The sequence below is a fragment of the Rattus rattus genome, chromosome 5 (assembly GCF_011064425.1).
Source record: "Rattus rattus isolate New Zealand chromosome 5, Rrattus_CSIRO_v1, whole genome shotgun sequence".
Taxonomy (NCBI): Eukaryota; Metazoa; Chordata; class Mammalia; order Rodentia; family Muridae; genus Rattus; species Rattus rattus.
In genome coordinates, this window is record NC_046158.1 from 43,668,082 (window position 1) to 43,691,313 (window position 23,232).

Consider the following 23,232-nt stretch of genomic DNA (forward strand, 5'->3'; position numbering starts at 1 on the left):
TTTATCTGAGTGTTGACGGTCGGTGATAGAACAAACTAATCCCCCTGCCCCACAAAAAGAGCCTTTTGAAGATCTCACACAAGCAGCTACTTGCAAATAAGCCAAAGAACTGTAATATCGAGTCTTCTTCTGTATAGGCACGAACACAGAAAAAAATCATAAAGGAAACACAGCGATGGAATAATTAGGAAGATCCCTAGCTATTACTGATAATTAATTATAAATGCTAAATATAATGTAATGAAAACCTAAATATTGGTAGATTTCAAGTAACACATACATCATGTGTTGATAGTTTATGAATTAATCAAATATTTTCCTAAAGCATACTAATACAAAAAACCAACTCGTCTGTTGAACTTAAGCTTTTCCAATCTTGGGAAGGTAACAATGATTCATTCAGAAGGAATGGAAACAAAGCACACAGCTACTTAGTCATTGTAAAGGAGAAATATTGGTGTTATAAGCTATAAAAATTAACAAAGAAATGACACCAACAACCCTAAGCAACCTAACGGTCTAATGATGGGTAATCTCGTGATACATAAACCCAAGATGGAGCTATCCTAATCTACATAACAATAATAAACCGACTGTTGGACTAGAAATATGCCTTTTAGTCATACTTCTTGTCTGTAGGACATTAATAAATGAGAGAGAATTCTTTCTTTAGTGCTTAACAAGTAGAATATAACCATGAGTCATCCGCAGTCATTCATGGTGACACATTTAGCAAATAGTGAATGCCAGCAAAACACCACACATTCGACTGGGCACAGGACACTGTTTCAAAGACGCCTGTCAAAATGTTGGCTGACAATTTATATTTGATGAGTATGATTTATAACATTTTAAAGTTTCATTTTTGTATCGCCAGTTTACAGGGTTATAACTATCTTTCAGAAATGAAAGGATGATAAAACAGGAATCCATATCATAGATAGCAAAGAGTAATTCTCTTTCATGAAATTTTAATATTAATTGCATTGCATATGTGTTTCCGGTTTTTGTTATATACCTAGATGTGTGTGTGTGAGTGTGTATATATATATATCCTATATATATCATCTATGAAATATGTATATGTATTTATATTTACTGCGCTGAAACATGTTTCAGGGCTTACCCTATTTTGCCCACAGTAAGAAAGAAAAACTGAAAAAGAAAGTACAAACAGTATTTGCTACAGAGGCTCACGGCAACCGCCTAAGGAAAGCTAGCTCTTTCTACAATGACTGACCCTTGGAGGTAGACTCAGTTTATAGTTGCTTCCCCATTTTATTAAAAACATTGCCCTCTTTTTTATTTTTTAAAAGTGAAATTTATCTATGTCGCGGAGGCTGGGAACTTCAATATCAAGGCACAGCATGAAGCAAGGGCCTTCTTTCTCTGTGCCACCCATGGCAGAAGGTGAGCCGATCAGGGAACAGGAGGCTGATATGAAAGTTTAAGTTTGCTCCTAGTCTAAATTAATCCACACATGATTGTTGTGGTTTGCCCTGAAGTTATCTGTATTTTGATGCTAATTCCACTGCCCCAAGGACAGCTGCCTAGACATATACTCAGGACTCAGGTGACTTCACCAGAACCTTTTCCCCATTGAATTTGGGGTACAGGTGAGGGGCAGGTACAGGATAGAAGGAGGCCTGTCATTGGAGGAGAAGGAAGGATGGGCGAAGAGAAGTTTGAAGGAGGAGGAGGAGGAGACTAGGAGAGAGAGGAAGAGACAGGAGGGGGGGGGAAGAAGGCAGGTGATGTTAAGATTCTGCTCTGTGTATTTACAGGTTGTTACCAATGTTCCTAAGGGATGGATGGTACTGGGCTTTGTATGTTTAAGTGGGCAATTATATCTTATCGATTGGGTCAAAGATTATTGTGTTGTGTGTTCTTTTATGTGAGGGTTTGAGTACAGGAAAGTGTGTGGCAGCAAGAGACACTGGGTCGCTGAGGAGTGGGGATGTGTTTCCACCAAGATATCTAGCAGATATCTTGGGCACCGCTGTGTGGACCAAGCGGGGAAATAGACAACTATTCTTTTTATTTTTATATTTTTACAACAACAGATGGCGCGGTGCGGACGTAGCGGGGTAAAAGACACCGATACTTTTATTTTTATATTTTTACAACAACACATGATGGTGAATATTTTTAACATCCTTCATAGGTAGGACTCCCTGTCTGTTGATAATTAAATTTCTAACACATACTTTCTGAGAGACACAGTTAAATCGTAGCGACTATTCCAAACCTAGATTTTAAGTCTTCGCTGGTAGGCATGATTCCCATGACTAATACCTACGGAGGCAATGTAGCTTTGTCTTATAATTTGGGTAGCATGCGATAGCCTAGAAGCTTCTATTTGTACCTGTAAAACATTTGCTCTACAGACATACTTTGAAAACTTGAGTATTGGAATCACCAGACAGGAGCTTAAAATGAGATTTTAGAGGCCATCTCTAGAGTTTCTTAGTCGATAGGCCAGCTGAGCATGAAAATGTTTCTTTGTAAATTCCCAGGCGATATTAATTATGACAGGTATTAAACCACGCCTGCAGATGGCTAGGTGGCCCTCAGGCATACCAGCTGGCAGAGCACGGGCTGCAGTTACAAAGAAGCAAGCACTCACAGGTGGGGGGCACAGCAAGTCAGCGGAATGACTGGGGGTCTGAGAGCCACTTCATAGCAAACGGTGGCCTAAATGTTACATGCGACTGTGGAGTTAAGTTTTCAGTTCAGAGCTGGGTACATGGACACTCAGTAAATATTACTATTTTAGCTCTCTCTGATTAACTGTAAAACCTACTCAGCACATGCACTAGTTACCCTTGCATCTTTACTATTGTGAAGTAACTAGGGAGTATATCTTTTATATCTATTTTAAATTGTTTTATTAAGATATTTAAAATTAAAATATGATTACATCACTTACTCTTCCTTTTCCTCCCGGGTACCTTCCAGGTACCACTTCCTTTCAAATTGGAGGCTTCTTTTTCTTTTGCTTTTACTGTTACATATATGTATAAATACACAAATATATAAACACAATCTGTTGAGTCTTTTAATGTGGCTCCCTATTTAGAAGCTTTGTGATTTGAATGATACATTTTATGGACTAAAAGATTGTAAAAGATAGGCAATTTACATAATCTGAGCTTTGTCTTTCTATCAGCTAAACTTCTAGAAAAGCAAATAGTGTATTGTTGTGTATCTCAATTGTTAAGCTCTTTGGAGAAGTTTATAAATGTGTGTGTGTGTGTGTGTGTGTGTGTGTGTGATAGAGAGGGACATACACATACACACGAGAGAGAGAGAGAGAGAGAGAGAGAGAGAGAGAGAGAGAGAGAGAGAGACCTTGTCATTTTTGTAAGGATAAATAACTAAAAGGCATTTTAATAAAAAAATAATTTTGCAAAATTTTGCATCTAAAACATTTTATGAAAAATGTTAAGTTGCTATAAGAATAAATATAACCGTTAAGAAATCTTTTTATAGAACATATATTTACACATTTCTTTCAAAGATTTATTTTTATTTATTTTAGATTATGTGTAGGCATGTGTTATCTGCATGTCAGTAAGTGCTTATGAATGTGAAGGTGCCTGAGGAAGGTAGAGGTCCCTAATCACTTCCTGGAGCTGGCGTTACAGATGGTTATAATCTGAGAACCAAACTTGGGTCCCCTTAAACATTGAGCCATCTCCACAGCTCCAAGAATACATTAAAAAATTGGTATAATATTATGTTTCTGCTTGGTTTTCAGAAGGATTAAAGCTAAATTAATTTGCTACAATAACAACATAAGCCTTGCTTGCATTGACATTTTAATCCTTTTACATTTTATAATATATAATTCTAAATTCATTCAACTTCTTAGGTAGAAAAAAAGTATAGATATAAACATTTGGTACTTATTTAAGAGTAGAAATATAATTGACTTTGTCTATAAGTTCATCCAACCAACTCCAGTTAGACAATGGTTTCCACAGGAGTAGAGACAGGATACTGATTCAGTCTTGGAGGTCAGGTGGGGCTTTAACAATAGCTTCTAATTTTTCCTTTCTATTTTTGTAGTTTTATGTTGCAAATCTTATGATTGCTTCAAGATAAAGTACACCTTTAAACTGAATTAATATTAATTTTTACAAAAACAACATGGCAAAACAGTGCACATTAGGGGAAAACAAATGTTGAATGTAAGAAATATAAACAAATACAATCTACGCATATTAAAAATCTTATCCAGAATTAAGCTGTGAGATCAACAGATACTGGATAAAGAGGGAAAAGTCAGTTAAATAAGAACCCACTGAGCCTACACTCTGTGAAAATACAGTTTAGTTAACATTTTAGGGAGAAATGATTGATTCATAAAGGAAACAGGAAGATCGGTGAAGGGCAGACAGGAACAGATAGGAACTGTTACAGTCAATCAGCCCTAAGCAAGAAGAAACAAGAACCGTATGTCCTGTGTGTTTCTCTGGGATGAGATGACTCAAGTCTTACAAATGGCTAAGTCTCAGATCTCTTGGTTTTATTAGATCTATTGCTTCGTTTTCTGGTGTGGGAAGGGTGCACACGTGGGGATTAGTTCTCTACTCCAACACGTGGCCTCTGGGGATCAAACAGATGAGGCGGCAAGTCTCACAGCCAAGTGCCTTTACTCACTTGCTAAGCCATCTTGCTGTTTTTCACCTCTACTTTTCTAGCCATTCGACTGCATGCAGTCCACTGTCAGGCGCAGGTGGTCACAGCGTGGAGGATGCCATTTGCTTAATCACTGTTAAGTCATACACTGGTATTCCAGAAGACCTTTGTCGTGATACTGCAATTATCAGTGCCAAGTAAGAGCTTAAGGTTTTGAGACTCAATGGCTGTGGATAAGTTCTGGGCAAAGGTAAGGGAGCTACAGTGGGTAACATCGTGGACCCTGGGTAAGGAGGGAGCTAGCCCTGCTGAGTCTGCTGCACTGTTCTGAGTGCTGGATTGGATCAGGCGAGACAGGCAAAGGAAATGTGATGATGGGTTTTGCAAAATTTGAACCTCTTCTTACGATAATTCTGTAATATACAGGAATGTAATCTAGATATCAAAATACTGTATATTTACTATATATTTAGATATCTAGAAATCAGGGGCTGGAGAGAAGGCTCAGTGGTTAAGAGCACTTTCTCTTTCTGCAGAATACTTGGGTTCAGTTCCTACCATACTCATCGGGCAGCTCATACTCCAATTCCAGGGGATCAAATATCTTCCTCTCATGGCGCATATATAGACAAACAGGCGCGCACACACACATACACACAAATCAAAAGATTAACTAAAAAATAACGGGTTGGGGATTTGGCTCAGTGGTAAAGCACTTGCCTAGGAAGCGCAAGGTCCTGGGTTCGGTCCCCAGCCCCGAAAAAAAAAAAAACAAAACAAAACTAGAGATTAGAGAGAGAAGTAGACAATGGGTAGAACATGAAATAAACTATAAACCACTAAATAAAAGTACAGGTGGTAGAAAACATGTATGAATAGCAATGCTTACATAACAAGCAGAGTTATTATATAATTACTTATTTGTACAAAGGGTTCTTTGTATGGCTTCAGAGGGAAATGAATTGTGTAGCGTTAACTATAAATACAATTTCAAGCAGCCAGCTTGAAAGGGAGGAACCAGGATAGGAAGGCAGAGCTGGAACCGAGGAGAAGCGAGCCTGCGCTGCAGTCCACACTGCACCCACAGAACACTGAACCGAGGCATGGATAACAGAGCACGGGGGGAAATGAACTGAAAATAAACTAAAAAAGTCAAGAAAAGAGAACACGAAGCTTTAAAACTTCAAAATGCAAACAAGTTGTAAGATGGCAGGGAGAAGCCCAAATATAGTCCATAATTACGGTGCATGCAAGCAAATGAAATATCCACTTGGTGAGAACTACATGCCCTCGGCCATCTCTTTGGTTTTCATTTTGAAAGAACATCTCGGTAGGTTCTTGGGCTGGACTTCATCTTGCTCTGCACCCCTAGCAGGCCTTGACCTTGGGGTTTCTTCCTTCCCAGTTTCACAAATAGTGGGGATTACAAACTTGTGTTACTAGGCCTGGTAATAAATTAAAGAAGCGTAAAAACAAAATTGTCAGAGCACATAAAAGTACTCATTGTTGGCCTTCAGATCCTCGGTATAAGGAAATGAACATTGACAGTAAAAACATACTCTGTGCAAACAAGAACCACAAGGAAGCAGAGTGAGACAGAGAGGCGGCGACCTGGGTAAAAGTGCTTGCCTAGCAACAGAGACACAGAAAGTAAGACAAAACAACTCACTCCACAGTTATTGTTTGACTGTCGCACGGGAGCCATGGCATGTGCCACCCCCACAAAGTCAACTGACATACCAGTGGCACTGGCATATGCTGAGCACTCCATAATGCCAGAAATCTTGTCACCAATGTCCACAGAAATTTGTTCTGAAATTCACTGTCATAGAGGACAGAGGCAAACGTCAAGGCTCAAAGGATCAGGTCAGACAAAGTATGGCGCTGGCACAGTGCAACTACAGAAGTCAGGACATGATCCCCTCACCTGCCAGTCCCAAAGGCTGGTGGTTCAGGTTTCATTTTTGAGTCTGTAACAATTTATGTTTGTAAAAAAAGTTTTTTTAAAAATTGTTCATTAAAGCCATTAAAAACATGTGTATACAATTTAAGAAGGAAACTGCTTTTTAGAAATTTTCTTATAAAGTGGCATCATGTAGTTAAAAAGCAAACAAGCATTCATGGGAGCCAGAGGGGGAAAGGTGACTGACTCATTAATAATACTAACAAGAATAAACCTTTGTGTGATTATCAAAATGGAAAGCAAATATAACTAAAAATATCGACTATGAAAGATACCTTTTTATAGGAGACACAGGAACTCAGAAGATGTTATTGTACTTGACAATGGAACACATTATTTTTTTAAAAAACACGACTACCTAAACTGACAAAGGAGGAGATTTTAAATGATCAGTGTGAAATATATTAAAGTTGTGGAATTAAAAAATAGTTTCTGTAAAGGGAGTGTTGAGGCTTCAACGCTTTCAAAATTGAAGTGTTCTCAGTATTAACCATCTTCAGGCATTGAATCATTATTTGTTTTGATAAATCTGTGGGACCGAGAAAGGCTCCCTGGTTCCTGGTTGAGGAGCTTGAGACCCTGAAAGGGATGGTAGGAGTTTTGCCTGACTCCCAGGAAACCAGGCCGGATACTAGCTGTAGCTCTCTATAGATTTGTGGCCACCAGTCAAGTAAGGACGATGCCCCAACCCCCTGAACAGCTAGAGGATGTGACCACAGGTCACATAGGCTCAAGACAGATCTCCATTATAATGAGGTACCTAAAAGCCTGGGGCTTAGCTAATAAACTTTCCTTCCCAGATACTGTTCCCCACAAAGGTATTTAATTTCAGGCCCACCCTGAGAAGTGGGGTACGGTTTTACTCATCCACTTTTCGCCATGACAATGAATGTCTTAAAACCATGGACTGCCGTTTTTCATCAGGATCCATTGTGGGGAGCCACAGAGGTCTTCGCTTACAGAGCTGCCGTCTAATCTCCCCAAGAAAGTCTGCCTGCACTGCCAACCACCTCCACCACCAAGCCTGAAGCTCACTACTGTGCAGCCAAGGACTCTTCCTGCAAGACCAGCAGGAGCTCCCCCCGCCAGGGCTAAATCCAGCCCAGTGGGCCCCCACTCCATAATCAGCTCTTCCTGGGCTTCTAGTGGCACCTGGATGCCCAAGAGCCTGAGAACACGATGGCTCCGGTCTCCTTGCAGGTCCAGGGACCCCCAGCCAGCTCCGGCTGTTTCCTGCGCTCAGCTTCCCACAGGCTGACAACCCGCAGGGTAAGCGTGGTCAACTTCCCACGTCCTGCCTCCCTGAGTGGCCCGCCTCCCTGAGTGGCCCAGCCCTGTGGTGGAGCAGATACGGGAACCCACAATAACCCTACATAGGTCGCCAGTTAAAAACCTACATAAATCTTCTGTAAGTATTGGGTTAACAGAGTATTTTCAGCCCTCTGCCCAGAGTCATACACCCTGTACCTGCTGTAATGCGGCAATCGCGTCGCCAGGTCTCTCCATTTTAGAGTAAACTTTTGCTAGAAGGACTTGGGAACGCCCATCCACCATGAGAGCCGACAATTCATTTACTGAGAATGGAATGCAAACAGGATAATGTCATCTTAAATAAATGCCTAAATATCTGTACATTAAAAACGGTCTTTACAAGATTTTGACAGTGAATATCTTAGATTTTAGACAGTTAAAGCATAGCCAACCCTTAAAAATAAAAGGATTTAGAATAGTAATTGACTTTTAAGAAAAAGAAGAGAAACTGAACTGTTACCAGCATTTGTTCTTAGACACTTAGTAGCAGGTAATCCCACCACTCACATCGAGATTGCAGAATTTAAGTGTGTAAAGATGTGTTTGTTGAAGCCATTAAAACGAAACAGTACCTTCATACAATTACAAAGAAAAGTGCTTAAATTTAATAAGTTAGCATTATTAATGTCACAAATTGTAACGGCAACAGGTCTGGTTTCTAGTCTGGCCTCATCTGGAACTATCTATGTAATCTCTCCCTCCCTCGTAGAACAATGAAGTATCTATCCAGCATGCTTAAGGGAAAACTGAATAAGCCAACTGGTGCTAAGTAATCCAATCCAAAGCCTGCAGTGATCTACGCCATGGCAGAGCCCTAAATGTGGACAGAGGAAGTTGGTCGCACCATATAAGGAGTGTGCAATCTGGGCCATGTTGCACCACAAACTCAGATGCACCTTGTACTTGTGGAGGTCAGAGCACTCCTTGTCGGAGTTGGTTCTCTCCTTTTTCATATGGGGCTTGGAGGTCAATCCCGGGCCCAGTGCATCAAGCACTTTTACCAGCTGACCCATCATCTTGCTGGCTCAATGACTGCTTAACATTGAAAAGTAGTGTTTTGTCTTATAATTAATTGAATTAACAAATCTGGGTAACAAAAACTCAGTCTAGCATGAAGTTAGATTTCCAAAGAAGGCAGTTTCGTCACAGTGACTTTAGGGGAAGAAAGGCTGTGAAGTAGGCTAACTGACAAGTATCAGCGACAGTGTGGAAACCCATGCAGCAGCTGTCTTTGCTCTGGCCCCATCAGAGGGGCAGAGTGGGCAGGGCCATAAAGCAATGTAGCTGGATTTCTTCTGGAAAGCTCCAGATCACTTCTGGATTCAGAGAGGCTGTATGTAGCTGGCCCGTGCAATGGAGGACGGAATCAGGCAGGCCAGCAAGCTTCCTTCCTAATCCAGAGGGACAGAGAGACGGAAGTAGAAACGGCGCAGTGGGAACACAGATTCAGAACTGAGCCAGCAGCTGCTTTAACATAACAACAAGGCAGAAGCCAAGATTTTGACTCTCACCAACTACAAAAGAGAGGAAAACTGTAAGGAATGAGGAGTATTCCGTGCACACCACACCGAGGAGGCGCATGAGAAACTTCGGCTTTCTCAGAGTAAGTTAAAGACCTATGTGAGAAGCCAGGTGCTAGTATTTACTAGCTGTGGAAACCTGTAGACGTGAAGGAAAGTGAGCTGTAGGTTGCTGACTTAAAAGAGGGACAGTTTAAAGCTAATTCATGTAATAACACATAAAATGTGTGTGAAGGTATGAGCATGCTGCAGGCTGTATTCAGCAAACACTGAGTAAGCATTTCCTATACAAGCCAACACAAGAAATTTATATAAATACATACCTGTATCTTCCCCTACAATCTTAGGCTTTTTTTGTGTTGATTGGCTAGATCTCACAGATCATGTGAGTTGTTTGACATGAGTAAGAAATCACACAGAAACGTATCCATAGTTGATTTATGGGTCAACTTTATCAAAGCTAAACTAAGACATTTGGGAGTACTAGAAAGATTAGGGTAGACTGCTCTTACAGACAGAAACATACATGGCGGTAGCAAAAGGAAATCAATGGAATGAAGTTAAATTTCTTATAGAGTCATATATATGGTATTTATTAAGAAATAAAGGTGGCATTTGAACAAAACAACTAAATTTAAAATGACTATCCATTTTGAAGATAATACGAAAGAACACCTATGTGGTTTAATGTTCTTAGTTAAAAAATAAAATCAAAAAGGCTAGGTAACATCTTAAAAGAGTTTAAAAACACTGATTAGAAAAGCTTTTTCAAGTAAAGTAACATAGAAATCAAAGAAGGAAGATGGTCAGATACAATATAAGGCACAATAGATAAACTTGGTAAAGAAATACCAGTTCCAGCAAGACTCTCTACCAGAAAAACAGGCAAAAGATTAAGGCAAAAGGGATATATTGAAAGCAGATTGTGGTTTCTCTCTCCTCCAGCTAAGCAAGATGCCCAAAGGAAAGAAGGCCAAGGGGAAGAAGTGGCCCTAGTGCCACCATCATCAAGACACAGGAGGCCAAAAAGGTGGTCAACCCTTTGTTTGAGAAAAGGCCCAAGAACTTTGGCATTGGGCAGGACATCCAGCCCAAAAGAGATCTAACACATTTCGTCAAATGGCCCTGCTATATCAGGCTGCAGTGGCAAAGAGCCATCCTCTATAAGTGGCTCAAAGTACCTCCTGCCATTAACCAGTTCACCCAGGCCCTGGACAAGCAAACAGCAACTCAGCTGCTTAAGCTCGCCCACAAGTACAGGCCAGAGACAAAGCAGGAGAAGCAGCAGAGGCTGCTGGCCCGAGTTGAGAAGAAAGCTGCTGGCAAAGGCGACGTCCCAACTAAGAGACTGCCTGCCACCACCTTGGTGGAGAACAAGAAGGCTCGGCTGGTGGAGATTGCCCATGATGTAGACCCCATTGAGCTGGTGGTTTTCCTGCCTGCCCTATGTCAAAAGATGGGGGTGCCCTACTGCATCAAGGGAAAGGCCAGGCTGGGGCGCCTGGTCCACAGGAAGACGTGCACCACTGTTGCCTTCACACAGGTTAACGCGGAAGACAAGGGTGCTCTGGCTAAGCTGGTGGAAGCTGTTAGGACCAATTACAATGACAGATATGACGAGATCTACTGCCACCGGAGAGGCAACATCCTAGGTTCTAAGTCTGTGGCTCCCATTGCCAAGCTGGGAAAGGCAAAGACTGAAGAACTCGCCACTGAACTGGGTTACATGTACACTAAGTTTGCTGCACATAAATATAATTACAAAATTAAAAAAGGGCAGATTGTGATCCATAAATAGTAAAACTCACCTCAGTCATCAAAGGGAGGCAGATAAAAGCAGGGGTATGTTTTATTCTCACAATGATTGCTACACAGTGCTTGGGCATTTTTGTCTTTAAGAAAGTATAAACTTTTAGGTACGGTGGCTCATGAATTTGGGCTGCTGAGAGAGGAGGATTGGCATGAAATCTAGGCCAGCCTGAGCCTAGAGTGAGATCATCCTCCCCACAAAGCAAAACAAGGCAAGAGAATGAAGCAATATTCAATTTTTGTAAGTACACAGAAGTATACAGACCAAAATCTTATCTGTTTTCTGTTATTTTTCTTCAAATTATAACCAATACTAATATTCTGTGATATTAATAAATTCTAGCATGTATATGTTTAAAATAGAGGGCTATATTTGCAAATAAGAAATTATAAGATGAAAATTCATCACTACAGAATTACACATAGACGGTAACCTACTATACATATGCCTATACATAAGCTATATACATATACATATGTATAACCTATCATAGATAATTTCCTGGGGACTGGTTTCAAGCACATCCAGCCAATACCCAATCCATAGATATGCATGGGTGATGCAGTATTTGCACATAATGTGCACATGTCCCCTGACATTAAATCATTGCTGGATGACTAATAACACCCAACACAATGTATGTTACACTAATAGCCCTTCCACTGCACTAGCTAGTGACAAGAAAAAGTCTCTACATGGCCAGAAAAGAACAGCACTTTTTTTTAACTATTTATGATCCAGAGTTGGTCGAGTGTGTGGATTCTAGCACATGACCGGTAACTGCGTGCATCAGAAGAGAGACAGGGGTAGGCTAGTGTAGGAAGTATGTAGATGTCAACTGGCTGGCGTTTTCTCTGGTGAGTGGGAGAGAGAGAAGGTTTCACTGCAGCAATCTCCAAATTCTGACACGAGTATTCTACATTTTACTAAAAATCTTAAAACATAAACCCTGGACACTTGTCAAAATACAATGTGAAAGTATTGGAAAACTATAAATGCATAAACAATTTCCCAGCACTTTATTCTTAAGAAATATAAGCAAGAATTGGGAGAGATGGCTCAGTGGGGAAGGCTGCCATGCTGCCTGCCAAGCTGAGTCCAATCCTCGGTCCTATTTCCCAAGCCGTCCTCTGACCTCAGCACCTACCCAACGGCATGCGTGCGTGCCTGCAACACACACTACAAACCCAAAAGTAGGTCAGTGTGAAAAATGTAAGAACCACGTGCACCCCAAGGATTAAGATATAAGCATATTAGCTGTCATGTGGTTTATGGTACCAATGTGGCAAAGTAGACAGGTGCTCAATAATAACAATAAAATTAAAAATATTACCAAGTTATAAAACATTAATGCTGTTTGATCAGAAAGTATTAATGTACTGGTATCAGCATATATTTCCTTACATTCTTTATGGACAAAATTGCCGAATAGGTAATACAATTTATTAAATAGGGAGATCACAATGACCACATTTTTATAAAACACAGATACATAAAGAATATATATTTAATCACAGTCTACCTCTTTGGAATGTAGTAAGAAGAGAGTAAGCAGAATTTATAGAACAATAGCTGATTTGTGCATTGTTATACATTTATAATGCCTGAGATTTTTTGCGTGTGAATGTGTGTATGATGTAGAGGACATAGTCAATGACAGGTCATCCTAACCTTTGAGATAGGGTCTCACTGACCCTGGAACTGAATAACATGGTCAGAGTATCTGGCCAGGATCAAGCAGGAATCCTGTCTCCGTTACTTTGTCTTTAAGATGACAGGTACATAGTGTGACAGACTTCTAAAAACCTATTTAGTGCCAGTTCTAGGGTTCGAAACCTAAGTCTTCAAGGAAGCCCTTTACCGTGGAGCAACCTCTGTAGCCTGTCAAGCTCCCTGAATTCTTTTTTAAAATTGTAATATTTTTAGAAGATAAAGATTATAAAAGTGTTGGTGTGCTTAAATACCAGAAATTGTGATTTACATATAACTTATGTATATTATTTTGGGAATTTTATAATTTGTTCTTTTATAACACAATGGACTATTTATTAAATCTGTTATTAGATTTAAAGCCCACCCATTTGGTAGAACTGAATTCTGAAAGAAGAAAAATTCACATGAATTCATACAGACAACCCCACGTAAAAATATTGAGAAAATCAATATACAATTATGAATTCTAAAAGTAAATAGGCCAGATTTATAAAGTAAATGTTGTTTTTTCCAAATCAGAAAGCTTGCATACCAGGATCATGAGCTAGAGAATGCTGAAGAACTTTCTCCGCTTTCTCGTACAACTTTAGTCTCAGGAGGAGCTCAGCCAGGTCATAGCACAGGCAATTCTGCTGTCCGCTTTTCAGCGCAGCCTCATAATAGGTGATTGCCTAAACAAAGTCCATGTCAATCAGGGCAGAAAAACCACAGAGACTTCACACAGCCAAGGCATGAGATATATCTATCACTAGAAACCATATATAAAGTATTTTAGGCATGTATCCTATCCCTACTGTCAGTCAAGTATGTCGCTTTTCTTAGGGAATTAGAGACCACATAGCAACTAGCATCTTTTCTTAAACAATAAAGGGATAATGAACAGGACTTGGCAAAAAATATTTCTCCAGAGATTATTCTAAGGTAAGCAAGATTTCTCAAATGTATCTGCTTTCCTAGTTGGTGCACTTAAACTTAACAATGACCACGAATGGCAAAAGAATACACAGTCAAGGAAGCTCCTTTATTTCTACTAGAAACAACAACAGAACAGCCGCCTTGATGCATATAGCTTGACCCATCTAGTACAGCAGAAAAGACAATGACTAGACTACATTATACTGTGTACTATACAATGCGATATGATTGACTTTATGGCCATTATCTGGTTGCAAAGTCTGGGATTTAAGAAACTTAAAGGAATGGTAGCATCAAAACCATCTCCATGGAGTGCAGCACTGGAGAAAGCAGGTCACTAGGAACATCTGACATGACACAAATACCAGTTTGCTCACCCAAATGTGGAGCTTAAAATCACTAAAGAAAGTGTCTGCTGAAGACTTCTCTAGAGTAGGTCTCGATCACATGACCCAATAGGTGTACCTCACACTATGAAGCACTTACCTTTGAGTAATTGTGAGTTTTGACAAGTGCTTTCCCAATTTTTCTTGCCAGTGTTCCATCTTTTGGGTTCTGATTTAATGCTTGCTCATAGGCCACTATGGCTTCCTCCGGCTAACATTGTCAAGACACAAATGACAAACTTTAACAAATGGCTTAAGGGAACCCATGAAAGAGCAACATTTTCCACAATGACGTCTCTCCCCACTTGGAATACTTTGTTTTACGAAAGTAGATATTGAGCAATATAAAAGTATACAATTCCAGATAGATGATTGAAAATTGGCCAGATATTGATCACTGTAATTTGACCCATAATGATCATTCTTGGCAATCATTACAACAGTCATTACGACAGCGATCTCTCTCCATCATTCTGTTTAGAGGAGACTCCCAACATTCTTCTAGGACCATCTCTATTGGATATAGGACAATCACTAAATTAAGTCAAGATTTGAAAAATATTATAGAAGCTAACCTCTCATTGCCACCATCAGAACTCAAATATTAAACATGATGAAAAAGCCAAACTCCTTTTAACACACGGTTACACTTATTGCAGAGTTCTATGATTTTGTTCTTTAATCTGAGTTCTGTAGAGTTAGAAATTTTACCTCTTGAATGTTCATGTATGCATCACCAAGGAGCAGGAAAGACCGGGGGCTGGGCATCCTTTCAGCAATTTCTCTGGAGTTAGACCAATACTGTTTAGTATACTGGAAATAGGCAACATTTACAAACCAGTAAGATAAGGTGTCAGCTTATTGAACTCAAGCATACACGAGCCCTCAGAATGCAGACAGCCAACGCAACCTTGTTAAAAGCCGCACACTGTACATGCATACATTTTATAAACTGGAATACACTTTTTATGGACTCTTTCCCTTTTGTGACATACATGGAGCCGAGTAAAGGGAGACAGCAAACATATAAACTCTCATGTTGCAGGGCCCCTTAACAGAAGGAATAGATTGTATTGTCCTTCTATATAAACAGGGCTCCTATCTTCAAGGTAAAAACTTTTTACCTTAAAAGTGCCAAGGTTTTGCTTCAGGATTTGCTCCTCTTTTATTTGCAGCAATCAGATCAATAGTCTTCCTGCTTCACTATCTCATGTGCTACAACTACAAGTTTACAGCACCTTGCTGGGCTCGTTGTACAGCATTAAATGTGTCTTATTTAACTGCTTGAACCTCTGTGATGAAGACACTCATTACTTCGAGGTCACACATGATGCCCGAATGCGTGTCTATAGCTGACGTTCCAGACTGCTTTGCAGCAAACCATGTATTCCATTATTACATCACAGCACATCCAAAAGAAACTACAGCTTTTTGGTTGGTTTGTTTTCCTGAGTTTTGGTTTGTTTGTTTTTGTTTTCTTGAGATAGGGTTTCTCTGTGTAGTCCTGGCTGTCCTGGAACTGACTCTGTAGACAAGGCTGGCCTTGAAATCAGAGATCTGCCTGCCTCTGCCTCCCAAAGTGCTGAGATCAAGGGTGTGCACCATCACAGCCTTTGTTTTGCTTTTTGGAGACAGAATCTGACTACAAAGTCTCACTGGCCTGAAACTTTTACATAAGGTAGGCTGTTCTCCAATTCATTCACAGCAACCCTCTTGCCTCAGGCTGCTTATTGCTACAAACCACCATACTGGGCTCTCCTAAAACCAGTGTAGAAACATACTTCCAGCACACCGAGTGTGTCTGTGTGATTAGCGTTTTGTCTGTGCTAAGGAATTGCAACATGGATGCATGCGTATCCCAGTAACTTTTACAGCCTCTGCTCGACAAAGCTATTGATGCTATGCTCACTCACAAAAATAAAGGTGAACCCACACCTTGGAGGTTGAAGCATAGTAGCTTATATCTTCCTTTTCTACAGCAGATATGCTACGTACCACATATGCCTGCCTATCCCCTGGATCACTGCTGTATAATGTTGCTATCAGAGTGCATCTAACTTGTTTTTCCTTTCCCCAAACAAATCTAAATGTTTGATTTAGATCACATCTAAAATGAACATTTGATGAGGAGATTTGAGAAACTACCCAGCCACACACTGAAGCAACCTTAGTTCTGTTTTAGGGGAAACTCCTTGTTGAGAGTGATCCTAGGCAGAAAGCGGATAGCCACTTCCAGACAAAAAGATCTGTAAACATACTCTGTGACATACATGACAGTATAGAAAGTACCCATGCGGGTTAGCTGCAGGAGGGAAGTGTGGGATGCAAGGAACTGCTTACCTGTAACAAGTGATGTACAACATTTTCTCTTTCCTATGCTTCAGGTAAATATCTGCCATTTTTTCTTTGGCTTCTATGAAATAAGGCTGTTCGGTCGTGACATTTCGGAGCATGCTTAATGCACGTTCTGTATCTCCTTGGGCCAGAGCCAGGTCTGCATTAGCAATAGTGACACGTAATTCCTCGCAAGTTCCAGAAAACTCATGGATGGCATCTTGTAAAACCTTTGCTGCCTCGTGCTGTAACAAAAAAAAAATTAAAGACTGTTCAAAATAGACAACGAATTACCCGGAGAGGAGACTCATCTACCAAAACACAGTGACTAATAAATAATACACGTCAGTCCATTCCCCGTATTTAAAAATAACCTGATAATTTTTTATGAAAAGCCTGCAGATTTAAAGAGACTAAAACCAGGTGAGGCTATAAATATTAATTAAAATGGCTAGAGTTTTGTTTGTTTTTTACAACCAGAATTAAAGAGTCCCATAAATTACGTGACTGCATTTCATGGTGGCCAACCTAGGCACACTGAGAAAGTCATCCGGAGCAAATAGCATTTAACATCCAGGCACTTGCAGAATACACATGTTTTAGTGAAAAGTAAGGAAAAATAAGTTGATACGTTTTGACAGTTGGTCAAGAGACCTCTCTGTAAAATATATATATATATGTAGAAAATTATTCAACTAGAAATATGTATCTATATGTTCCATGTTCCATCAAAGAGTAGGGAATTAGTACACACACACACACACACACACGTACACACACACACACACACACCCCTCTAATCTGAGTTAACTCACCTGTTCTCCATTTAAGCGGTGAACCTCCACCAACTCAAGAAAGATGGATAAGCGATGGCTCCCATCCACCTCACTTCTGTGCTTGGATTTCGAGGAAGCTCTACTTCTCCTCATTCCTGGTAGATTCATTGCCATGTGCAGAGTTTTAATTGCTTCTGCTACCTCGCCCATTTTCTTCTGTGACTGTGCTTTGATTAGATGGTACAGTGGGTAGTCTCTCACCTGACGAACAAATTAGCAGCGGTTTGGAGCGCACACAGTGGAAACCAGAATGTCTGACTAATCAAGTGGGATATGAAGTTCTGGAGTACAGCTCATGTGTGACCACATCCTCAAAGCATGTTTCTGACCTTATTTTTTTCACTGCCTAATCATAATTTCAAATTAATATTTCATTAGAAGGACTTGCAAATAATAAAACAAAACCTCGCATAGTGAAATTAAGCAGGCTCACATACTCAAATGCATCTCAATGAAGCACACAGTTGGAAGCCTGTGAACTCTGGTGTTTAGGGAAACTATGAACCCGGCCTCCTCTTTCTTCAATGTCAAATAGGTAGAATAACTTTTTTTTGTCTTACAGGCTACCAAAACATCCTAAAATTAGACTTTTCAGTAAAGGGATGTCTTTTAGACTCCTCTTCAGATTTCTAAAAATAAGTTTTCATTTTTACTGTTTTAACTTTCAATACTAAAAATTTCAAAGTGTTTTCATGGCCTTTCCTTTACATCCTACCCCAAAACACAGAATAAAGAGTCTCCCATCTGTATCTTAGCTGTAAACAGGACATAGGAGGATGGAAGAACCTAGACTGAGTAAAGAAGACAAACAAGCCAGAGGAGACGCCCTCAGTGGGGAGGTGTGGAAGCCACCCAGAACAAAGGAGCCCCAGGCCTTCGTGTGTTAGGGGCTGTGCACCTGCAGGACTAGAGAATGCTCACCCCTTTCTTCCTCCCCACAGACTGAGGCACAGGGCATGGGCAGAGAACCCAGTGTCCCTCCAATCTAGAGATCTACCTACTATTCTAAGAAAAAGCACGGATAAATGTGGACTCTTAGACCTTGGCTTCTCTAGCTCATTTGATGGTTCTCCCATGAGACCTTGGGTGAGTCACTGGCTTGAGGCTTCCTTCCGTAGCCTGCAGTAGTCCTGAAAGCACTCACAGTCACAGGAAGTACCAGAACTTTCCTGGATGCTAAGGAGTGTTTTTAAAGCTTCAAACTACATAATGTTCGTTTCCAAAATTACTGTGTATTCTTTGACAGTAAATTTAAAAAGAGACTATGGGAAAATAATTCTAGCAGGTTGTGGAGCTCGTACAGTACTCCTAATATTTGGAAGGCAGAGGCAGGCAGATTGACCTAAATTTCTTGACAGACTGGTCTACAAAATACAAAAAAGGCCCAGCCTGACCGGAAAGAAATATACTGCCTCTAAAAAAAAATAGAACAGACAGAAGGAAAGAAGGAAAGAAGGAAAAGGAAAAGAAGGTTCAACAGAAAATGAGCAATGCCATTTACTAACCTTATCCATAAAAATATTTGGTCTATTTCTCCATGGTCTAATACTATTGTATAGGTATATACAATTGCTTCATTTTTTTTTTTTTTTTTTTTTTTTATAACAGGGCCTGCTGTTCTACAAGAAAACAGGTTTAGAGATACATACAGAGTCTAGAGATTGATCCCCGAATTTTCATTATCAAGCTCATATGAATTTATTTTGTTTTGAATTGGGGTGTGTGTGGGGTGTGTGTGTGTGTGTGTGTGTGTGTGTGTGTGTGTGTGTGTTTCTGATGGGCTTTCAATACTGTCCAGGCTGGCCTGGAGTTTCCAGCATCCAGCTTCCTAAGTACTTAGGAGTACAGACACGCTCTGCTGATGGAATTTGATATTGTGGTGGTTGTGTTGGGGTGATTCACACACATTTTAACTATATCAAATACACCTGAATGTTTTCCTCCTATTTCTTGATATTTCAAAGTTCTATTAAAATATTTTCTGGCAGAGCATTCGAATTCACATGCAAAATAACTGAACATGTACATATCAATTCAAAGTTCAAGGTCGGGGTATGTCTGAATCCTCATCTGCAGTACTCACATTGAAATTGTAGCTCAGACAAAGTTCAAGCGACTGAGAACACAGCTGGACTTTGTCTTGGGATAGGTACACCTGTGCCATCAGGAGGTGAGCCTCTGCATAAGAGGGGCTGTGCTCCAGGCAGTGCTGCAGGTTGTTGTAGGCCGCCTCGGTGTCGCCTAGTAAGAGAGCAACGCCTGTGAGGCTTCAGCACTCAGAGCCGGAGCCCCAGCAGGACCCACTATGCAAGCAGTCACGGTTTGGCTGTTTAACATCTCTGTTCATGAACCTTGTCTCTGTTCCGACTTGTGCCAGCTAGCTAGCGTCCCTGTAACTACTTGAAGAACCCACCCATGCCAGTCAGGACAGCAGTTTGTCACAGCAAATCAGGGAAAATATAAAGGGTGACAGCAGCTCCCCACTATTACTGGCAGGACTCGAATCTACCTTTATTTTCCTCTTAAAAAGCTTTTGTTAAAATGGGTTTCAAGGCTATGTTTCCATGAGAATTGTCTCCCACAGGCTTGAGCATCTGAACTCTTGGTGGCTAGCTGGTGGCACTGGCTGGGGAGGTTTGGAAGTGGTGGCCTTGCTGGAGGAAGTGCATCACTGGGGGTGGGTGCTGGGAGTTTTAATGTCACTCCACTCCCAGCTCACTTTCTGTGCTTCACGTTTGTACTTGAAGATATGAGCTCTCGGCTGACTGCTCCGGCCACCGTGCCTGCCTTGGTGCCCTGTCATGAGAGAGTCTTATCCAACTGGAGAAACAGCACATGCGTCTTAGAGTTTCCACTGCTGTGAAGAGACACCGTGGCCAAGACAACTCTTAAAAGGACAACATTTAATTGGGGCTGACTTATAGGTTCAGAGGTTCAATCCATTATTATCAGGGTGGGAGCATAGGCCTTTATAAACCTAGAAGGCTGCATTGTTATTTACACTAACAAAGAGGGTACGTTCTACAACTGGGCTACATGATTTGGGTAAAATAGGAAAAAGGCCGAGGATACATCCCTGAAATTCTAAAGCATGAGATATTGATTAAAATGCAGCATCGACTGAGATACCAAATAATTCATAACACATCTGCTAAGTTTCTGAATATCTCAAAAATCTGCCTAACATTGGTGAGGACTAATGTGATAAGGATGGTGAAGTTCCAGAGGGAGAAGACTCTTGGGCCCACATATCATCTACGTGCTACAGCTTCCTTATGATTCAGTGCACATGGACTTGTATGCTGCCTTCCAAATACTGGCTTAAGTAGATATAACAAGGCCCACTTCCCACCCCACTTCTCTGGAATAGCAGAAGAAGAGGTCCTAAATTATTCCCTGTTTAAATACACTTCATCTTTACCTGTTGTCAATATTTCTATTGGTAAATAGAATACATGGTAAAATTCAGTTTCTGGGATCACAAGAGCTCAGCCTACTGACAGAAATCACACAATACATCTCCCCTCAGAGTTAGAGAATTAACGGGCAAATGACTGGCAGAGTAACTTACTGAACATATCGTTAATGTCTGGCAAACAACCATCAGCCAGACCAACAGTCGCTCTGGCATCTTTTGTTGTTGTAACGTCTAATACCTAGGACTACGAAAGCCAAGGGGGATGGAAATGGTAAGTACAATACATCTAGGCGTGTCAGTGCTGCCAGACCCAAAACCGAGTGGTGATACTAACCGTAGCCCACAACCCAGTGTATTGTGAAAAGTAAAATTTAACAAAATAAGAGTTAAGTGGTTAAGTAAGGCCTTCATGTGTAGTGGTCCAGCTGGTATTGCAAGAGATCTCGGATTACTAAGTCTGCTCAATGTCTTTACCGTATGACTTTGGCTCATCTGCAGTCTACACTAATGTTTCTGTTCACTCTCAAATACACTTCTAACGTTTGGACATATACTCTTACTTGTTATTAGGTTTTAAAGTGAAAACTGTTTAAGATGTAGAAAGATTAATAATAATTTATATTATAAATTAATAATAATTTATAATATAATTACATTGTATTAATAATAATTAATAATAATTTAATAATAATTAATAATAATTAGGGCTGCTTATATGAACATGGGGTATGAAACAAGTCTAAAATAGGTTTGAAACTTTGGTTTCAATTTTAGATTCAACATACATATTCACAGACAAAATATACATTGTATGTGACTGTTCTCCCTGGAGAGGAGTACAGAATCTATTTACACCTGTCATTCCCAACACAGCAATCAAACTCCTGCGTTACTTTATGTGCTAAGGGATATATCACCTGACAGATACTTCACTTTGGCCATTAGGAAGACAGCTTGTGGAAGACCTGGTACACTTCTTATAATCGTCTCCAGAACTGAAGAACAACGTCTGAGGACTGGGGAGAGAGGCTGCCCAGGACCTGCAGGCTAAACAAAGCAGATCAGATCACATTCTAAGTTTATGGTCATATATAGCGGACTAAACACACACTGATTTTAGTGTGACTGATAGGAGAAAAGAACCTAGTGTTTTTATTAAATTTATCTTAGGTTTTTTTCATACTAGCTTTGCTATATACTTGTCCAGATATTAAACTACTCCTTAGTTCATCTATGAATAGACTTAGAAATTATTGTTGAGTTCTGTGCAGTTAATTATGGGATTGTCATGTAATTAATATTTTGATAGCATATGAAAGTAGTTACCAGTTCAAAATTTCTCAGAGAAACCACCCGTTGAAAGAGAAGACAACTGAGAGATTGTTCTTGCTTAGCTCCCCTGCACTGCTTCACTGATGCTGTTCTTCTCACCTTCTAGGTGACCTTTCCCATCCCCATCAGCTGATGGACAGTAGCCTTCCTCCTGCAGGTCAACGACTGCTCTCTTACAGACGATCACTCTGATTGTGGGCCAGATAGCTTACAATAAAGTCGCACATCCCTTGTCCTATGCTGAACACATTCCCCTAAAGATACTCAAAATATTGACTATTGCCCAAAGCATCCTGACTTCTTCAAATCTTGACAGCACATATTCTATGCAGTTTCCCACCTGGTGATGCTCCTTTTATGGGTCTTTATGCATCTTCGAGATCAGAGTTTTACACTTGTTTGAATGGAACCAAGTAAATCCTTTAAACTGTTGTGATGGCTATATTCGCTTACCAGGATCCACAATAAACTAGGAGACAGTGCTCTGCCCTCCTGTGAGGGAGTTTCTAGACTGGGCTAGTTGAGGCGGGAAGACCCACCTTAAATGTGGGTGAGCCTATTCTTTGAACTGCAGACCTATGCTGAATACAAAGGAAAAGGAGCTGAGGGCTGCCATTCATGTTTTCTGCTTCCTAGATGGCCACCTCAGATCCCTGCTGTCCTACTCCACTCCATTGTGGTGGACTTACCCACACACTGTAGTATAAATCCTTCCTTCCTTCCTTCCTTCCTTCCTTCCTTCCTTCCTTCCTTCCTTCCCTTTTGTTGGATATTTTGTTACAGCAACATGAGTCATTCACACAAATATTTCTCACCAGAAAAATTGTTAAAATAAAAACCATGGTAAATATCTAATAGTGACATTTGTTAAGAAATACTGAGAACAATTTTCACTGTCTTCCTCTACTTTTTGTTGTTTGTTATATGTTGAGAGTAGGCCTCACTGTGCAGTCCTGCCTCAAGCTCACAATCCTCTTGCGTCTGCTACTGAAGAGCTAGGATTGAGGTGTAGGCAGCATCACCCAAATAAAGGCAGCCATCGTGTTATCA

The 23,232-nt window shown here is 40.4% G+C and overlaps 1 protein-coding gene and 1 pseudogene across 1 annotated transcript in view; one reads left to right on the forward strand and one right to left on the reverse strand.

The window, feature by feature from the left end:
* Window positions 1-23,232, reverse strand: part of Ttc21b (tetratricopeptide repeat domain 21B) — a 74,854-nt gene that overhangs the window by 25,712 nt on the left and 25,910 nt on the right. The window contains exons 12-19 of the mRNA XM_032903417.1: window positions 21,768-21,897; window positions 19,516-19,673; window positions 17,412-17,633; window positions 16,603-16,841; window positions 14,974-15,046; window positions 14,363-14,473; window positions 13,494-13,632; window positions 8,075-8,181 (exon numbers count right to left, since the gene is read on the reverse strand). Of these exons, the coding sequence (XP_032759308.1) occupies window positions 8,075-8,181; window positions 13,494-13,632; window positions 14,363-14,473; window positions 14,974-15,046; window positions 16,603-16,841; window positions 17,412-17,633; window positions 19,516-19,673; window positions 21,768-21,897 (1,179 nt within the window). The remainder of the gene's footprint in view (window positions 1-8,074; window positions 8,182-13,493; window positions 13,633-14,362; window positions 14,474-14,973; window positions 15,047-16,602; window positions 16,842-17,411; window positions 17,634-19,515; window positions 19,674-21,767; window positions 21,898-23,232) is intronic.
* On the forward strand, window positions 10,387-11,236 carry LOC116899959 (annotated as a pseudogene).